The sequence below is a fragment of the Macaca thibetana genome, chromosome 16, assembly GCF_024542745.1.
Source record: "Macaca thibetana thibetana isolate TM-01 chromosome 16, ASM2454274v1, whole genome shotgun sequence".
Classification (NCBI taxonomy): Eukaryota; Metazoa; Chordata; class Mammalia; order Primates; family Cercopithecidae; genus Macaca; species Macaca thibetana.
In genome coordinates this window covers 61,700,901-61,719,614 of record NC_065593.1, presented here as the reverse complement: position 1 = coordinate 61,719,614, position 18,714 = coordinate 61,700,901, and the positions used below count along the sequence as shown (strand labels likewise).

General features: G+C 40.5%; 1 protein-coding gene across 8 annotated transcripts in view; it reads left to right on the top strand.

The window, feature by feature from the left end:
* The window catches only part of TNRC6C (trinucleotide repeat containing adaptor 6C), a 264,335-nt gene that overhangs the window by 156,969 nt on the left and 88,652 nt on the right, over positions 1–18,714 (top strand). For all 8 annotated transcript variants that reach the window (XM_050764151.1, XM_050764144.1, XM_050764143.1 and 5 more), the window contains 2 exons: positions 117–216; positions 1,025–1,046. In XM_050764151.1, the coding sequence (XP_050620108.1) occupies positions 154–216; positions 1,025–1,046 (85 nt within the window). In that variant the 5' untranslated portion in view covers positions 117–153. The remainder of the gene's footprint in view (positions 1–116; positions 217–1,024; positions 1,047–18,714) is intronic.

Below are 18,714 nucleotides of genomic sequence, written 5' to 3'. Positions count from 1 at the left end.
TCCTTCTGTATTCCATATGCGAAATTCTGACTTAAGACTTGAAGCAGCTAATACTTTTTCATTGTTTGACTTAACATGATCATCAAACTTATACTAGTTTTCTTTGTATTTAATAGGGAGAAAGAGCAAGAAACACAAGAAGAGGAACGTTTGATGGAAGAAAAGAAAAAGAAAAAGCAGGAAGAAAAGAAAAAGAAGGAAGGTGCTCAGAAAAAGGTTTGGCTGAAGTTCCTACTTCATTGTCTTTGTATCATTGTGTGTCTCATTTGCATCATCATAGCCATTACATGACAAGGTTTCATTCTGTTACATTTTAAATCAATACGCCAAGTCTATAATTATCAAATAATAGATATTCTACCAGTGAAATAAATACAGGTGACAACCATAAATGTCTAACTTGGAAGTGGAAGTGTTAGAGCTGTGTTTTAAGGAAGCTGTGTTTTAGTTGCTGGTAGTAACGTGTGTCCATGTTGTTCTACTTAAAATGAACTGTCCTGAACAACCATGTCTAATAAATGAAGAAAGGGCCATTCAACTGATCTTATTAGAAAAGCTAGAAATGTTGTTTGTTTGTTTGTTTGTTTGTTTGTTTTTGCAGCTTTGGCAAATGTTCTTTTATGAATCCTATTAGTAAAAATTAAAAATAAAAGCCCTACTGTAAACTTTATAGTCAAGCTTGAATTTTTTGGCATATAAAATACCAAGTTATGCCATTTGTCTTTGTTCTTACCTAGTTTAATGTATCTTGTAGTTTAAACTGTATACCTGTTAGAGCCTGTTAAAATTACAGAGTTTAAATGAGCTCCAGATAGAATTTTGTGCCTTTAGATTAATATTGATATGAAATCAACGGCATGTAGACAGTTACACATTTTTCCCACTAATAAATTGTCATAAATTAACTGGGCAAAAACTCATTTTAAAAATTTTCAATACTAAAAGTTTGCTTATAAACTTTCATAGATGTGTACATTCTACACATTATTCCTAAAGAGTTTCTTTCTTTTTTTTTTTTTTTCAGGCTGCTGATCAAAAAACCAAAGGTAAGTTTATTTATGTTTAGGGGGGTACATATATGGTGGTACCAAAATTTTTATGGTCAGGATGACTTTTTTTTTTTAATTGATGGTTAAAAAACGAGAATCTAAGCCTGCCTTTGAAACTATTTTTTATTATTCATTGTGAAATTCCTCATTTATCACTGGTTTTACATCCACATCTCATTGGCATTTGGTTAATCAGAAATGCCTGAAGAATGTTATATTAGCTTTCCAAGCAATGCTTTTACATTTTCTTTTGGTTTGATTTCCACCAAACAGGATTGAACTGATAAAGTTGATTCAGTTTGAATAGGAACAATGAAAGGATGTCTGCATTTTTTTAAGGTTCCAGTTTCTCATTGCCAACTATCCTTTATAATAAAAAGGGTACATTCTTTCTGGATTCCCTCTTTGCTTATTGATATGTAAAAGATTTCTCTTTTTATCCTTCAAGTCCAGAATTTGCTGGTTATCATAAAAGGTGTTGGTGGAAACACACACATTTCTCGCTGTAACTCAGGCACTCCTGTGATGTGCTGGAGATTCAGAATGAACAAACGGAAAGCCACACTCCAAGCCTCTTCATTTTATACCTGTATGTTTAGTTATTTCCCAGTGGTTAAGAGCATACACTCAGGAGTCACATACACTAGCTCTGTTTAATTTGGGACAAGTTACTTCACTTCTTTAGGCTTCAGGTATCTCGTATTTAAAATGAGAAAGGTAGTGAATGGTTCATACCTCATAAAGCTGTTACAAAGACTTAATACAATTATTTGTCAATTAAAAATGTAAAAGAAAAAAGACTAATTGAGATCATGCAGGAAAATGGCTCAGTACCTACCATATAACTGATGCTCAGTACAGGTTTACTATAACTGTTATTCTGAAGTTTTTATTTTCCACTGGACCATCACATGTACACAACTGTACATGTAGACACATGCACTCTCACAGGTAATACTGTGCTTTTGTGAGACATTTATAGTTTTCAAAGTTAAGGTTATATATATTATCTCATTTGAACTTCATAGTTGAACAGGAAAGGAATTCGTTTACAGATCATCTCCTAGTGTGAATTAAGAGGCTGGTTCTTGCTTAAGAACCAGTTAATGGTAAAAACAAGACTTGAGGGAGCCCAGGTCTCCAAGCCTCTAGACTAGAGTCACATGAGCAGCATAGCAAAGAGGACATTTTTCTCTCTTATACTCTCAGAAGCACTGTGAATTTACATAACACTTTTCCAGAAGGGTTCTAAAGGGTTATGGTACATAGTTGTGTATGAATTTATGATCTTGAATGAAAAACAATGGTTTCTTACTATTGTCATTTCAAAATACAGAATTAACTGTTCTGGATCATCCATTTCTTTTTTGTTTTGTTTTGTTTTAACATTTTGAATTTTTCAGTCTGGTTTAGTACCAGCTATATTCTTCATCATTGACATTGTTTTCTCCTCAAGTAGTGACAAATTGCGTATTACTGAATAGTGATTGTGAATTACATTGTCCCACCACTTTATGCAGAGCTATTATTTTCTATTACTGTTCTGATGAGAATTTTCTTTTCCTTTTTTTTTTTTTTTTTTTTTTTGAGATGGAGCCTTGCTCTGTCGCCCAGGCTGGAGTACAGTGGCGTGATCTCGGGCTCACTGCAACCTCCGCACCCTTAGGTTCAAGTGATTCTCCTGCCTCAGCATCACCCCACCCCCACCCTGTAATTTGGGATTACAGGCGTGCATGGCCACACTTGGCTAATTTTTTGTATTTTTTGGTAGAGACAGGGTTTCACCATGTTGGCCAGGTTGATCTCGAACTCCTGACCTCAAATGATCCGCCCCCTCCTTGGTCTGCTGAAGTGCTGGGATTACAGGCGTGAGCCACCATGCCCGGCCTCTGTTGAGAATTTTCATTGGTAACTCCAAACGCTACTGGATTTTTCTCTTATCCTTCTGTATCCTCTAAAATACTGTTCCTTTGGGTACAGTTTATCAGTAACTACTAGCTAGCCTTAGAATGGGTTGTAGTAATAATTAATGTCTTTCCAAACAAAAGAGGCTTTTTGAATTACAAATAATTTAACAGTACTGCTAGGTAATTCATTGATGAATATTAGCAGCATCAAGGTTTACGTTTTTCTCAGACTCTTCATTATCACTGATTCAAACCAAAATTCATTGCCTGAGAAATACTGGTTCCAACTTTCTGACTGGACACTTTTGTCGGGTGACACAGGCTGGCCTGACTGTACATATGATACATGTTATAGTACTAGTATTAGTGTTCACATATAAAATTGATGGTTTTCTAACATTCTAGCGTTTTGACTTCCCTCCCTTGCTCCAGATTGTGTGTCCATGAGGGCAGGGGCCACATTTGCCACAAGGCAGCACCCAAAAGTCTCAAGGCCCTGCGTTGTTTGAATATAGGAAAGTGTTTAGCAATTTGAGAGAGTTCAAGAGTTGGATACTCTTTAGAGAGAGGCTACAGTTATAAATTAGATTGTATAATATACTGAATCAATTAACACTGTAGAAGTTTGAATAATTTTGGTTTTGATAATTAGCTCAAACTAGACCAAATCAATTAGAAATTCCCTTGTTCTGCAGTATTATACACCACTCAACTAGTAGTATTAGTAAAGCCATGCCCCAATTATTTAGCATTATATTTGACTTAATTTTCTCAGTAATAGAAGTGCTTTAAATGTGGGTTTGTTTTAAACATTTTCAAGGAACGTTTTAGAATATATGGCATGCTCATCTATGATACCCCTCTACCTTCTCCTGGAGAATATTAGCTACTCTAATCCATTCTTAATAGATGAGTCTTCATTATAGCATTAATTATACTTAAAAAAAAGTTTGCATCTGGCTATAACCATCAAACTTGAACTATGAATTTTTATTTAAAAGACTAATGCTGAACTGAAGCTAACTAGAAATATATCTTTTTTGAATAGCTTAATCTAATACATAGCATGCTTTCTTACCCTCCCCCTACAAATTTGAAAATTAGCTTTCTAGAAAGTCTGCTTTGTAAAATTACCACTAAACAGAAATTTTGTTCCTGGCTATCTTTTCAAATTCTGACCTGTGATGTCTTTGTTTGGGTCATTTTCTTTTTAAGATTCAGGCCAAGTGAGTACATTCGTGTGAAACACTATGCTGCCAACATTCATACCCCCCTGTCCTACCCTGATATGATGATGGGAACCACATTATCTCTGCAGCTGGGAGATACACTGTTATTCAGCCCTGGGGGTTTTCACTCAAATAGTTGATTCACTTTGGCTTTCATCAGTTTCCTCCTCTTGACTCCCCCTTGATTTTCCTCTATGCCTCTGAGTCTGCAGACCCTCCAGTGGGGTTGATGTCCTGCACTCTTAAGGAATCTGGGCATGTTTCTATACCTGGAGGCCTTTTCCTGGATTGTCTCAGACTCTTGTCGTAGTCAACTTTTTCTTAGTTTTCCCTCCTGTGATGAAAAACAAGTTACATATTCTCATTGAAAATAATTTGAGATTAAAGAGAAATTAAAGTTCACTTGAAATTCTTCTATCCTGAGATGTTTACCCATTAACAGTTTATTACCCATCCTTGAATGCGTCTCTCTATGAATTCATACACATAAATATATATTTATATGGACTCTCCACTGCTCCCCCACAGTTAGCACTCCTGGATCCCTATCCCTTCAAGGAGCTGCACCAAGCAATTTGAAAACCTCTGTGGGAGCCTATTCATAAACAAACTAGCCCTTTGTAAATTCCACTGAATATTGTCTTTGCATTGGTGACCAAAGAAAGAGACAGCCGAACATGGTGACCTGTGACCCTTAGTGAGACCCTGATGCTCTCATACTGGGGGAAAAGGGAATCAGATGTAATCCTGTTGCCATTAACTTGTACATTGTAGTTCTCTGTGGAGTAACTGGGGTCCAAGTGTCACTTCCGACTGGCATGGGTTTTATGACCATCGTGAGTAATCAGTTTTCTTTATTTTCGGCACTGCCCTTAATTTAGGCACAGGTAATAATAGCTTTATTTGTGATGTGATGACTTGGGAGCCTACGTTTTCAGTATTGTTTTCTGAGTATTTTCATGGATTGAGTGAGGGTTTTTTTTTAATGATTAACTATGATAATTCTCATAAATGTGAAAATTTAATTCAGTGGTTTTAGCCAGATTTAAGTTCATAAAGTAGATGTTTTCGTACAAAAAGCTCAAAGTTAATCTTACCGTGTATGAAAATGAATATCTTCATGACCCATTGTAGTTCATGCTCCATATCATTAATGAATTATGATTTTTTTTTTTTTTTTTTTGGAGGTGGAGTTTTGCTTGTCACCCAGGCTGGAGTGCAGTGGTGCGATCTTGGCTCACTGCAATCTCCACCTCCCAGGTTCAAGCGATTCTGCTGCCTCAGCCTCCAGAGTAGCTGGGACTACAGGTGCACGCCACCACTAGCTAATTTTTGTATTTTTTCATAGAGACAGGGTTTCACCATGTTAGCCAGGATGGTCTCAATCTCTTGACCTCATGTACCGCCCACTTCAGCCTCCCAAACTGCTGGGATTACAGGCGTGAGCCTCTGCGCCTGGCCTGAATTACGATTTTTAAGTCATGTACATGTGAATTTGTACTTTTTTTGAGAGAGAGGGTCTAACTCTGTCACCCAGGCTGGAATGTAGTGGCAAAAACACAGCTCACTGCAACCACCACCTCCGAGGCTTAAGTGATTCCCCCCGCCTCAGCCTCCCAAGTAGCTGAGACTACAGGTGCATGCCACAGTGCCTGGCTAATTTTTGTATTTTTGTATACAGACAGGGTTTTGCTGTGTTGCCCAGCTTGGTCTCACACTCAAGCAATCCACCCACTTTAGCCTCCCAAAGTGCTGGGATTATAGGCTTGAGCCACCAGCTCAGCCTAAATTCATACATTTAATTAGTATCCTAATCTTGTTTGTAAAGAGTATAATATCAGTTTTGCAGTGAGGTATTAAACTTTACCATGCATTCAGTTTGTAATTGGTAAACAAAACCTCTAGGTTCTTTTGTTAATAATGTAAGTCAGTTGAAGCTGTAGTCTTCCGGTAGTCTTCAATTGAGTGATGGAGGTTTTAGAGTCACAAAGTATTGGCAGTGTGCTTAGGCTCATTCTAAACATATAAAGTTTTCTATCAATCAGAATGAAAAGTAGTGAGAATTGAGGTTTATAGCATATCTTCCCAGCTTTATAGTCATACATAGAAATATATGTTTTTCATGATTTTTCTACAGCCACATAATGGGGCTGGAGACATAAGTATTCTGTATTTGTTATCAGTACAATTATTAATTTTAGGAAGGAACTTTTAGACACTTAGGATGTTTTTAAGACTGAAGGAAATGCCTAAGAAATTGATTGTATGAGATATCTTCAGGGGATGGCATCTTTTAGGTTTTGAAATATTGGATATTTCTTTCTTTGGCTATGTTGTTTTATGTTTGAAGTGTTTATTTTACTGTTAAATTCCAAGGGGGACATATAATAAATATTAAATTTTTTCCATGGAAACGAAAGAATGTATTAAGATGAGACATTTAAAAAATATATAGGTTATTCAAAAGGGTAAAAATGTATTGCCAGAGCCTCCAAGTAGGTACATGAACGTGTAAGTTCTTGAACAAATTGTGAAAGAAAGGAAGTGAGCCTGGTGAGCAAGGAAGGCTCCGGGGGGCGCCTCCCGAGGGCATTTCTCCTGAGTCTCAGACAAAGTGAAAGTTCACATCTCTGTTTCATATAACTTTTCACTAAAACTTTAAACACAAAGGCAGTTTCTAAGTTTAGACAAAGTTACAGTTTATAACTCTAAACGATGCTGACAGTCTGCTTTCCAAGAAATCATTTGTTACCCAGACCAGTTTCTTTTCTGTGTGTGGTTTTTTTTTTTTTTTGGAGACAGAGTCTCACTCAGTCGCCCAGGCTGGAGTGCATGGCTCGATCTCTGCTCACTGCAAGCTCTGCCTCCTGGGTTCATGCCATTCTCCTGCCTCAGCCCCCTGAGTAGCTGGGACTATAGGCGCCCGCTCTTTTCTGTGTTTTTTAAAAACAACTTTATTGAGTTATCGTTGACATTCTATTTAAAGAGAACAATTAGATAAGAGTTGGCATGTATTCACCTGTGAAACCATCACCATGATCAAGATGACACCCATCATCCCTGAAGGTGTCCTCCTGACCTTTTCTGATCTATCTCTTCTGCCCCCACCCTCCCCCCATCTGTCTCTAGGCAAACACTGATCTGCTGTCTGCCTCTATAAAAGAGTTTTTATTTCTAGAACATTGTATTGAGGGACTCCTACACTGTGCCCTTTGGCCCCTTTCACACAGTGTATTGCTTTTGAAATTCATCCATGCTGTAGTGTGTATCTGTAGTTCATTCCTTTTTATTGCTGAGCAGTGTTTCATTGTGTAGGTGTATCACAGCTGTTTATCCTCTTCATTCTCCTGTTCATGGACATCTGCATTTTTCTAGTTTTGAGCTATTGAGTAAAACTTCTTTGAATATTTATGTAGAAGTCTTTATATGGCTGTATACTTTCATTTATCTTGGGTAAATGCATATGATAGGTGTATGTTTCATTTTTCAAGAAATTGCACAGCTCTTTCCCAACGTGTTTATACTATTTCACAGTTCTACATCTTCACCAATGCGTGGTATGGTCATCTTCATAATTTTCGCCATTCTAATAGGTATGTAGTGGTATCTCATTACACTTTTAATTGGCATTAACCTAATGACTAATGATGTTGCACCTTATTTTCATGTGCTTATTTGTCATCTGTACATCTTTCTTGGTGAAGCGTCTTTTGAAGTCTTTTGCCCATTTTTCATTGTTATTTATTTTCTTTTTCCAGATTGGTTTCTGATAGTAAATTGGCCTCTAGAGTTGGGCAGAAAGACTCATCACTACAGCTTAGTTGTCTGCATGCCTCAGTCATTTCCCTTCTTTCTGTGTGTGTAGTTACTTGTAAATAGTAATACCAGAAAATACGCACTTTCAAAGAGAATCATATTTTATCTAGCTTTTAGCATAACTAAAGATTACATTAATAAATGAGCTAAATATTAGTCACATTTTGCCACCTAGAGATGGCTGGTTAATTCATTAATTAACTTAAACAGTTAATAAAGACCTGTTAGATGGCAGAGATCAGTTCCCTGTTCTCAAAGAAGAAAACCACAGACACTGGGGTCTACTGAAGGGTGGAGGGTGGAAGCAGGGAGAGGAGCAGACAGGATCGCTGTTGGGCACGGGGCTTAATACCTGGGCGATGAAATAATCTGTACATTAAGCCCCCATGACATGAGTTCACCTGTGTAACACACCTTCATATGTACCTCCTAACCTAAAATAAAAGCTTTTTTAAAAAAGTTCCGTGTTCTCAAAGAGATATTTTAGTGGGAAGAGCCAGGCAGATAAGCAAATTTATGTATATGCAAATGAATGCAATAAAATGTTCTGACATTGTAACTTCTTTATCTCAGCCAGGTATCAGTAGGTCAGTATAAGCATTTCATGGCCAGTGGCGGGTAGGGGAACAGATGCTTCCAGGTGTGAGAAGTCAGGCTCTAAGGAAAGTACAAAAAGGAAATTTTACAATGTTGGCAGCAGAGGAGCTGCTGAGTGAGGTGGCAGCCGGTGCAGTGAGGACCCAGCAGATGGTCAGTGAGGTTGATTGTGATTTATTTATCTCACTCTTTCTACCTGAAAGGATTTAGGTTTGGTCATCTTTTCATCAAATATTTGTATCTCTATAAGAAAATACACCTATTTTTAAAAGTAAGTGAGAATTGGAAAAGGAAAATACTGATACGAATGAGTTAAGTGCATACTAGAGCTGGGCCACTCCCAGTTGTGCCCTAAATTTGCTATGAAAGCAAGGACAAGGAAGGGTTGCCTTATCCCAGTCATCTTAAACCCATCCAGTAGGTCATTAAAACTGAGCACCCTTACCAAGCTGTTCTACCCCAGAAAAGAGTTGAAACTGTTTTTCAGCTCTTTTGAGAGAGGTGGAAGGTGGGAAGCTGGCTCATACAGTCCTTGAACACCTTCCTAAGGACTTTAGATGATCTTGTAGACCAGAGTGGGAGCAGTTGGAGAGTTTTAAGTGGGAGAGTGACATCATGAGATTTGTGCTTTAGAAAGATCACTGAACATGCAGAATTGAAGATGAATTAAACAGGAGGAGAGAGAGGGCTGGAGGCAGCAGGTGCAGTTAGACCAGTGCACAGTTCAGACTCCAGCTGACTAGCTAAGTGGCAGGGGTAGACAGGGAAGGGTAGTGATGATTGATAGAATAGGCAGAACTTAGAAACTAACTGGGCTAACTAATCATTTGTTCCAGCAGATATTTATTGAGCACCTACTATTTGCTTGGTACTGTGCTGATTGGCTGATTGCTATGGGAAGAAGAAATAGAGATACACTTCCCACTCTCATGGAGCTGAGTCTTACGAGGAATGGGCATAAATCTCAACCACAGTGATACATGCTTCCTTACTAACTGGGATGGTGACTGTGTGACAGCATCAACAAAGGAGCCCAAACTTGGCAGGAGTTGTGGAAGGCATCCCTGGGTAATGCAACATGGAATCTGAAGGGTGAACAGGACCCAACTAGGCCAGGGAACACTCCTACATAGAGAGGGAACAGCATTTGTAAAGAGCCTGTGGCCGGATGGAGTATGACATTTTCCATGAACTAAACAAACAGGAAGCTGTGAAATAGGGTATGAAGTGAGGCCAAAGCGAGAGATGGGGATTGGTCTACCATGCGAGGCATCAAAGAGGAGTTGTGCTCTTTTGCCTAAGAGAATAAGAAGGCTTGGCTGGGCGCGGTGGCTCAAGCCTGTAATCCCAGCACTTTGGGGGGCCGAGACGGGCGGATCACGAGGTCAGGAGATCGAGACCATCATGGCTAACACGGTGAAACCCCGTCTCTACTAAAAATACAAGAAAATTAGCCGGGCGAGGTGGCGGGCGCCTGTAGTCCCAGCTACTAGGGAGGCTGAGGCAGGAGAATGGCGTGAACCCGGGAGGCGGAGCTTGCAGTGAGCTGAGATCTCACCACTGCACTCCAGCCTGGGGCACAGAGCAAGACTCCGTCTCAAAAAAAAAAAAAAAAAAAAAAGAGAATAAGAAGGCTTTTCCAAATCAGTTTGAAATAAGGCCAATTTTTCTCCTTCTGCACCAGCCTTGTCTTACTAAATGTTGGAGTCGTTTAACTTTGGCTCCCTCTTCTGGCAGGTTGTAGGATTCTGCACTTTCAGAAGGAAAATATCCTAGGATTACTGCTATTTCACAATTTATCAGTCCTGGGAGAACACATTTGAAACATAATTCCACTTATCTTCTCTGTTTCATGAGATTTAGGATTTGCCGTTTGTTCTGAGAGCTTATTCAGTTCAGGATGATTTAGCATGAAAAGAGATGTGGTCAAGAAGGAGTTAAGGGAACTGACAAGCTCTGCACCCAGTGGACTTTCTTTGCTTTTAATGTTTTGTCCGGTGTGTTGCCTCACTTGGAGAGTGTTATGATCAGTGTTTCAAATGAGAAGATTATAGGACAGCCAGTGTGCATTAATGCTGTCTTGATTACTCAGCTTTAACATATGCTGTTAGCAACATTTTCTAAATTGATCTTCTAAATAAGCCTGTTGTTTAAAAAGAACTTAGATATACTTGCATATATGATAAATAGTACATTTTCTTACAGCAGGAGTATCCAAGGGCCAAAGCAACCTTTTAATGAAATGATTCTTACTGTTTATAGTCATTATTAAAATAATTTTGCTTTCTTTTAACATTTATGTCATCTAATCTGTGATGTATTGAGAGTGGCATTTAGTACCTTTTAGAGAGGTAGCTATAATATGCTAGAATAGAAAATACCTCTGAACGGCATTTTTCATTAGCAGCAGACACTAAGTTAATGTAGTTTGTAGTTAATGAGTCTGTGCTCATTTTGAGTTGGGCTCCAAACGTTGCCACGGTGATGCATCAGCCAGAAGCATCCACTGAACAAACAGAAGGCACCGCTTTGTATCCCTCCGGGACTGCTGATGAGCACAGCAGATGGACCCTCCGTACTCAGAGCTGTCTTCTGCTCCCATCCCTTTGTTCTAAGGCAACTTCTCGCCACAGTGTTTGCTGCTGTATAGGCTGCAGAAGAAATGGTAATAACAAAAATATTCCTTGGAATCACTGATTATGTTGGCACAAGAGAATAGTTCTCTTACGTAGTCACATTTGCAAACAATCTTATATCTGAGTAAATTTAAATTTAAAATGTTAAACTCTGAATCTTTGAATATATATTCTGAAATGACTAGAGTTACTGCTTGATTTTTGACAATTTTTTTCATTGTGTGGGGGTGTCCATGCATAAGAGAAGTTCTATGCTTTATCTTACAAAAGCTTGTTTCTTAAGTTCCGAGATGATATTAGTCATAGGACATATCATCAATTCAATAACGTCCTGTTCACAGAGGTGGAGCATGAATGAGGAAACCTTGTTATGTTTATACACCAATTGTAAGGTGCATTCAAATTTCAGAAAGAAGATGTGTTAAAATGTGTAGGTTAAAATGTCCCTCCCAGTTAGCATTTACCTATAAAAAGTTACTTTTAAAATATACCGCTGTCATCCATTTCACACCTACTTGTTATTATACTTTAGACTGATGGTGGCAGCCCAGGGAATTCTAACTGAGGGTCCTTTTAACAGTGATACCATTCTAAAGAAACAGTGATATTCCTAGCTCATACCATGTCCTGTGATGCTGTCTAGGTAGATGGAAGATTTCAGTGTACTACTTGGGCCGGGCACGTGGCTCATGCCTGTAATCCCAGCACTTTGGGAGGCTGAGGCGGGTGGATCACCTGAGGTCAGGAGTTCCAGACCAACCTGGCCAACATGTCAGAACCCCATCTCTACTAAAATTACAGAAATTAGCTGGGCGTGGTGGCGGGCTCCTGTAATCCCAGCTACTAGGGAGGCCAAGGCAAGAGAATCGCTTGACAGGAAGCAGAGGTTGCAGTGAGACGAGATCATGCCATTGCACTCCAGCGTGGACAACAGAGCAAGACTCCATCTCAATAATAAATAAATAAAACTCCTTGCTAAAAAAGTCTATACTCTTAACCAGATTTTGGCCGAAGAATATAGAAACTAGCTGTTACAAGCAGAAATGGGTTTAAAATATGGGGGACTGGGTGCGTATACAATCACTGAAAGGGCTGAAGTGGGCTAAACTCCAGGCTGGACCCTCAGAAATGACTCCCCAAAGAGTTCCCTGAGGAGCTGCTACCTCCAGGAAGAATTGAGAGGCCCCACTGGCTCTCGGCTTCCAGAGCACAGTGCCACTGCCGCAGACCAGGGGTCAGGAAGCAGCACTAACACTGTCTCTCACAGCCACGAAAGGAGCAGCTGGCAATGTGGCCCCTGCACAGAAACTGCCACTGTCTCCAGTACTATGCTTACAGGCCCCCACAGCCAGTACCTGCCAGGTCACATGCACTCACATGTAACTGGGGGAACCAGATCCTTAGCCTCAGCTCTCCTTGCAGGGAGGCTGCATAAGCTGTGTGCCAGGCTTGTGAGTCCTGCACCAGGTGTGCCTGTGGTGGTGGGTGGGAGAGAACACTTTGACTACTTGCTTTGTAAACATTTAAAAAATAATGGGATTGCTGTTCATTAACGTTCATCTAGCGCCCTAACACTTTCCAAACTGTTGGAGATAGGAGAACCAAATTAAGGGGGGAGGTTTAGAACCAGACTAAGATCTAATCCTCCATTCCTGAGTACAGCTGTCATTACCTCTTCTAAATTACTGCAGTCTCTGCCTTCCTTCCCTTCTTTAGGTCATTCTCTGTGGTTCTTCGTTTAACATGATTATTTAACTTCTGTGGTTTCCATTGCTTCTGAGAGAAAGAGGATTATTATAATATAAATGCTTACTGTGTACTAAGTGCCAGTCACTCTTCTAAACCATTCTTTACATAGATTAGCATTCAGTCCTCAAGGAACTCTCTCAGTAAGGGATTCTTAGCTCCCTTTTATCCCCCTGCCTTTGCCCGCAGGTTACGGATGGCATGACTGAGGGATGGAGAAGCTAAGTAACTTACCCAGGATCCCCAGCAAAGAAGTAGCAGAGCTGAAGTTTCAACCCCAAGTCCATACTCTTAGCCACTGCACTCCCTCTCAGGAGAAGTGTATGGAATTGATAAAACCCCAGTTCTGAATGGTGGTGATCTTTGCTGGGGGAAGGTGGAGTATACAGTCAGGGAGGGAAAGATAGGTGGGGCTTTGGTGGAGTGGGGACATTTTATTTCTTAAGCTGGAGATTGACTCCATGGAGATTTGTTAATTATTTGGTCTTTATGCCTTTTTAAAAATGTCTTAAATATTTCTAAATAAATTTTTAAAGAAAAGACTGTGTTGGTAGTATGACTTGGGTGATTGAATAAGATAGAAGCACCTCAGCGTGCTCCCGCTCCCTGCTCCCCTGCTGTGTTCAGTCCGGGGTGAGGAATGTAAGGTGGATCATAGGGAACTTCTTTTCCCATGTTGCGTTCCTGCTGGGGTGGCGGAGCTGAACAAGGAGGGTACCACTGCCTCCTCCCAGCCACATGGCGCTAGCGTCTGCACAGGGTCTCAGAGACCTCAACAGCTTGAAGTGCTTGTTGAGCTCAGACAACCCATGACTGCACAGCTGTTCAGCTCACCATGGGTTAACAATTGTAGCAGCCTGTCTCTAGAGTTTCTCTCTGAAACTGGAAGCTCCAGGCTTCTCCTAGTGTGGCAGCCAGGCGGGAACACTGAGGAGTATCCATCCATGGAACCACCCAGTGCTCTCCCAGCTACAGGTCAAGTGGTACAATCCAAAATCCTTCCAGGGTCTCTGCCTACCTCTCCAGCCTCCTGTGAAGCAACCCCGCTAGGGCTTCAACCCCCGAAGGCGAGAAGCTCTTTTCCATTTCAGGGCCTTTCCATGCACTGTCTAGGCGGGTGGGAGTGAGTTTGTAGGTACAAGGTGCGCGCACACGCACACACAGACATACTTTACCTCGCTAACCCTGACATACTTTTTCGGGCTCTGCTTAATTGTCACTTTCTCAAAGGAGCTTACTGAATCCCTAAATTAGTTTCTCTTGCCCCACTGTTCCTTTTATCATGCTTACAATAATGTGTAAGTTTGTATTTGTGAAATCATTTTAAAGATAATGTCTCTTCTACTATATGATAAACTATAAAGACAGGAACCATGTATGTGTGTGTGTGTGTGTGTGTGTGTGTATGTTTTGTTTTTTGAGATGGAGTCTTGCTTGTTTTTTGAGATGGCCTTTATCTGTCGCCAGGCCGTAGTGCAGTGGCGCAATCTCGGCTCACTACAACCTCCACCTCCCGGGCTCAAGTGATTCTTCTGCCTCAGCCTCCGGAGTAGCTGGGACTACAGGCGTGCACCACCACGCCCGGCTAACTTTTGTATTTTTGTAAGTAGAGATGGGGTTTTACCATATTGGCCAGGCTGGTCTCAAACTCCTGAGCTCGTGATCTGCCCACCTTGGCCTCCCAAAGTGCTGGAATTACAGGCATGAGCCACCATGCCCAGCTGGAACTGTATTTCTTTTTTTAGTATACTCAGTATTCACAGTGCCTGGCACAGAATAGGAACCCATTAAATATTTTCTGAATAAGGAGAGGGTAGGTGAGGATGCTGACATGTTTTGGGGGATGGAGCGAATGATAGGCAGATTGAATGGGAAAACAATGAGTTAGAGCCCTTATTTACCCTGCTTTCCTTTTTTTTGCAGCACTTAATACCTGGTAAACCATGTCTCTTACCTACACATCATGTTTATTATTGACCTTTGACCTTTTTTCTCTGCTAAGATGTGAGCTCCACAGGGCCAGGAATCTCTTGTTTGTTCATTGATACAGCCCAGAAGAGGCTGAGCTGTAGAAAACCTCTATTTATTGAATGAATGAGTGAGTACCTTCTGTCTCTGTAAACTAGAAATCCAGGCCATAGATTGAGAGAAGCTGGATGGCATCAGGATTCCAGAGTGCAGGAAAAGTTTTAAGCCGTTACAGGAGGGGGGTTTTGGCAGTCCGTGTTAGGTTAGTAAGAGGAATTCTTGGTGGCAGGGGGTGCTTATGCTAGTGTTAGTAGGTAGCAGCTCATTGCTGTTTCTGAGACTACGTGTGGCAGTGTCAGGTGGTCTGGAAATGACTGAAGGTTGAGATGATACAGAAGCATGGATAGCAAGCATAGTGAAAGGAAGGAAAGTCAGGGGCCTTGGCTGTTACAGATGGCAATATTGAAGTGACTGAGCATGATGAGACTCAAGCCAACTAAAATAGCTAGGAAAGAAGCAGAGAGAATGGGGTTGCAGCCAGGACTTGAGAAAGCTCAGACCCTAGCAAGGGTAGACTGGAAGCTAAGGAGGCTGGGTCACCAAGGCAAGTTCCTTCTGTCTTGGTATCTTAGAGATGACAATGTAGTAGAAAAGTCTGAAATGGAGCTCCTTCGAAATAAAGTTCTCCAAAGTCTGAAGGGACAGCAGTCTGAACTTCGTGTCCATACTGTAGCCTGTCGTTTTAGAAAAAGCAAAATGTGGGAATCTATCTGTTTGGCCCTGTTATGACAATACTACCTGAAAATTTTAGCTGAAAGAAAATTCTTGGAAAGAAAATTGTTTTAAAAGACTGTTGCTTTCTTATATAAAGAGTTACCATCTACCTTTTCACCAGCAGATGTCGCTCTCATTTAAAAAACAAAAGGCAAAAGTTTACTAGGCAGAGAGTAACCAGAATTTCCAGCTTGCTGAAAGTTTTTTAAAATTAAATATATAGTTATTAAATGGTTGCTGTCTTAATTTTTCTTAAATAAAACAAATGATTTGTTGAAAATCATGAAGAACTAAAGTTCCCATTGTCTTCCTGTATTCTCTGGCTGCATGAAAATGCTGATGTGTAAAAGGGTAGGTTCCCATGTGAGTCCCTATCTTTGAGGTATGGTGCTAGAGTCAGGTCTTTTTGAAGAAGGGGAGTGTCAAGATTGCTTTGATACCCTGGTTTTTGGGACAGTAATAGACCCATAAATGAGGATCTGAAAAGAGTTTATGGCTAGACAAAACAAATGCCCATTTAATTTATCTGTGGTGTAAGAATAGATCCAGATTTTGAGATCCTCCACTTTATCACTTGAGATTATTAAGTGGCTGCTTGATTCAAAGATCCAAAAAGTACTGGCTTAAGTCAGAGAAGATTTATCACTACATAATATAAAAGAGACCCAGAGGTACAGCTCAACTGGGTCAGAATTCCCCATTCCTCTGTCTGTTACTTTGCTGAGTGAGGCTTCTCTTCCCTTTTCTTAGGGTCCAGGATGACCTGTAGACTACCAGCCATAGCATTAGCGTTGCAAGCTGGAAATACCACTGTGAGAACAAGTATGTGGGTAAACTGAGTGTGCCATGCTTGCATTATACACCAGGGCCCTTGGTCTTTTTATTAATTGAATACATGCTTTGTGGCATTTTTTTTCTGTTTGTGAAATAATGTGCTAGTACTTTAGTGTAGAGTAAATAGTTGTTAGGGAAAATCTCCCACCTGAAAAAGCTTGTGATCTGTCACAACTTCTAGTTTCTCAATCTCTGTTTCACTTTCAGTCTTTATGAAAACAGGTAATTATTTAATGGTTTCTGAGAAACTAGCTTAAACTTTATCCTTTTCAATAAAACAATACCACTTCTAGACCAGCACCATTCAATAGAAATAATGCAAGCCACAAATGTGAGCCACATAAATCATTTTAAATAGCCTAGATGCATCATTTAAAAAGTAACAGGTAGAATTACTTTTAATAATGTATGTTTAACTTGATATATCCAAAATATTGCCATTTCGATGTGAAATCAACAGAAAAATTGTTAATGACGTATTTCTCTTTTTTTGGTACTAAGTCTTTAGAATCCAGTATATATGTTTTTGTTTGTTTGTTTTGTTTTGTTTTTTGGGTTTTTGTTTATTTGTTTGTTTGAGACAGAGTCTCACTCTTTTGCCCAGGCTGGAGTCTGCTCACTGCAAGCTCCGCCTCCCGGGTTCACGCCATTCTCCTGCCTCAGCCTCCCAAGTAGCTGGGACTACAGCGCCTGCCACCATGCCTGGCTAATTTTTTTTTATTTTTAGTAGAGATGGGGTTTCACCGTGTTAGCCAGGATGGTCTCGATCTCCTGACGTCATGATCTGCCCACCTCGACCTCCCAAAGTGCTGGGATTACAGGCATGAGCCACCGCACCCAGCTTAGAATCCAGTATATGTTTTAATACTAAGTACCTCTCAATTTAGACATCAAGGCTCAGCAGCCACACTTGGCCAGTGGCTGCTGTACTGGGCAGCACATTGTCATCCCTCCTCTCTTCAGTTGTCTGAGATTTCCAGTCAGTTGCACAAGCTTTAAATACTCTGTGTGCCTTCTTTATTTCCCCAGTTCATTGTTGATTCACTTAAGTGAGAAACCTAAGTGCTCCAGTGCCTTCCTACAGCAACCAACACAGTCCTGGACTCAGACTAGGAAATTCTTGTTTGACTTTTGGATGTGTTCAGTGTGAAAGAAAGCTTCCTTCAAGCAGCACTGTCCAGTAGGTAGTTGAAGAAGGAGGCTGGACTTCGAGCTCGAGGGCAACACTGGGACAATACTCAGGCATCAGTAGCACAGAAATGATGGTCAGAGTGTTGAGCATGGACAACCTCTCTAGAGAGTCCAGGGCTGGAGAACGAGTACAAAGACTTGAAGTCCATTAGCGGTGAGAGGGCCAGCAGAGCACAAAGGTGTCTCTGAGGGACACAGGAGGGGCGTGGGCCGCGCATTCAGACAAGCTGATGGACTTGTACTCATTCACTGATCCTGTTGTGCTTGTAGCTCAAGGCTATTATATAGTAACAGCACTTGCGTTTCTAAGAGAGTAATTTCATTTCTCCTAACTTAATATGTTCCTGTTTCTTCTTGATAAGTAGCATCATTTTAACTTTTCATTCAGTAATCATAAAAAAGATTATTTTCACAATTGGAGAGGAGACATGGAATAGGTTGTTTAATTATTTATTTTTTAATTTTTATTTTCTTGAGATGGAGTCTCGCTCTGTTACCCAGGCTGGAGTGCAATGGTGCAATCTCGGCTCACTGCAAACTCTGCCTCCCTGGCTCGAATGATTATTCTGCCTCAGCCTCCAAAGTAATTGGGATTACAGGGGTATGCCACCATGCCCAGCTAGTTTTTATATTTTTAGTAGAGATGGGGTTTCACCATGTTGGCCAGGCTGCCTTGAACTCCCAACTTCAGGTGATCTGCCTGCCTTGGCCTCCCGAAGTGCTAGGATTAAAGGCGTAAGCCACCACGCCTGGCCTATTTATAATTTTTTTAATTAAAATAAAACAACACCTACATAATAAGACTTTGGTATATATTACCAGGATTTTTCCTCTAGAAGGTTTCTATGTCTGATAATCTAATATTACAAGTGGTTTCTGTTCCCTATAATAGTATCTGGCCCTTTTCCTGTAGGCCTAGCCTTTGGGCCACAAAGATGCCCAGGGGCAGTGAGACTCTGACCAAGGT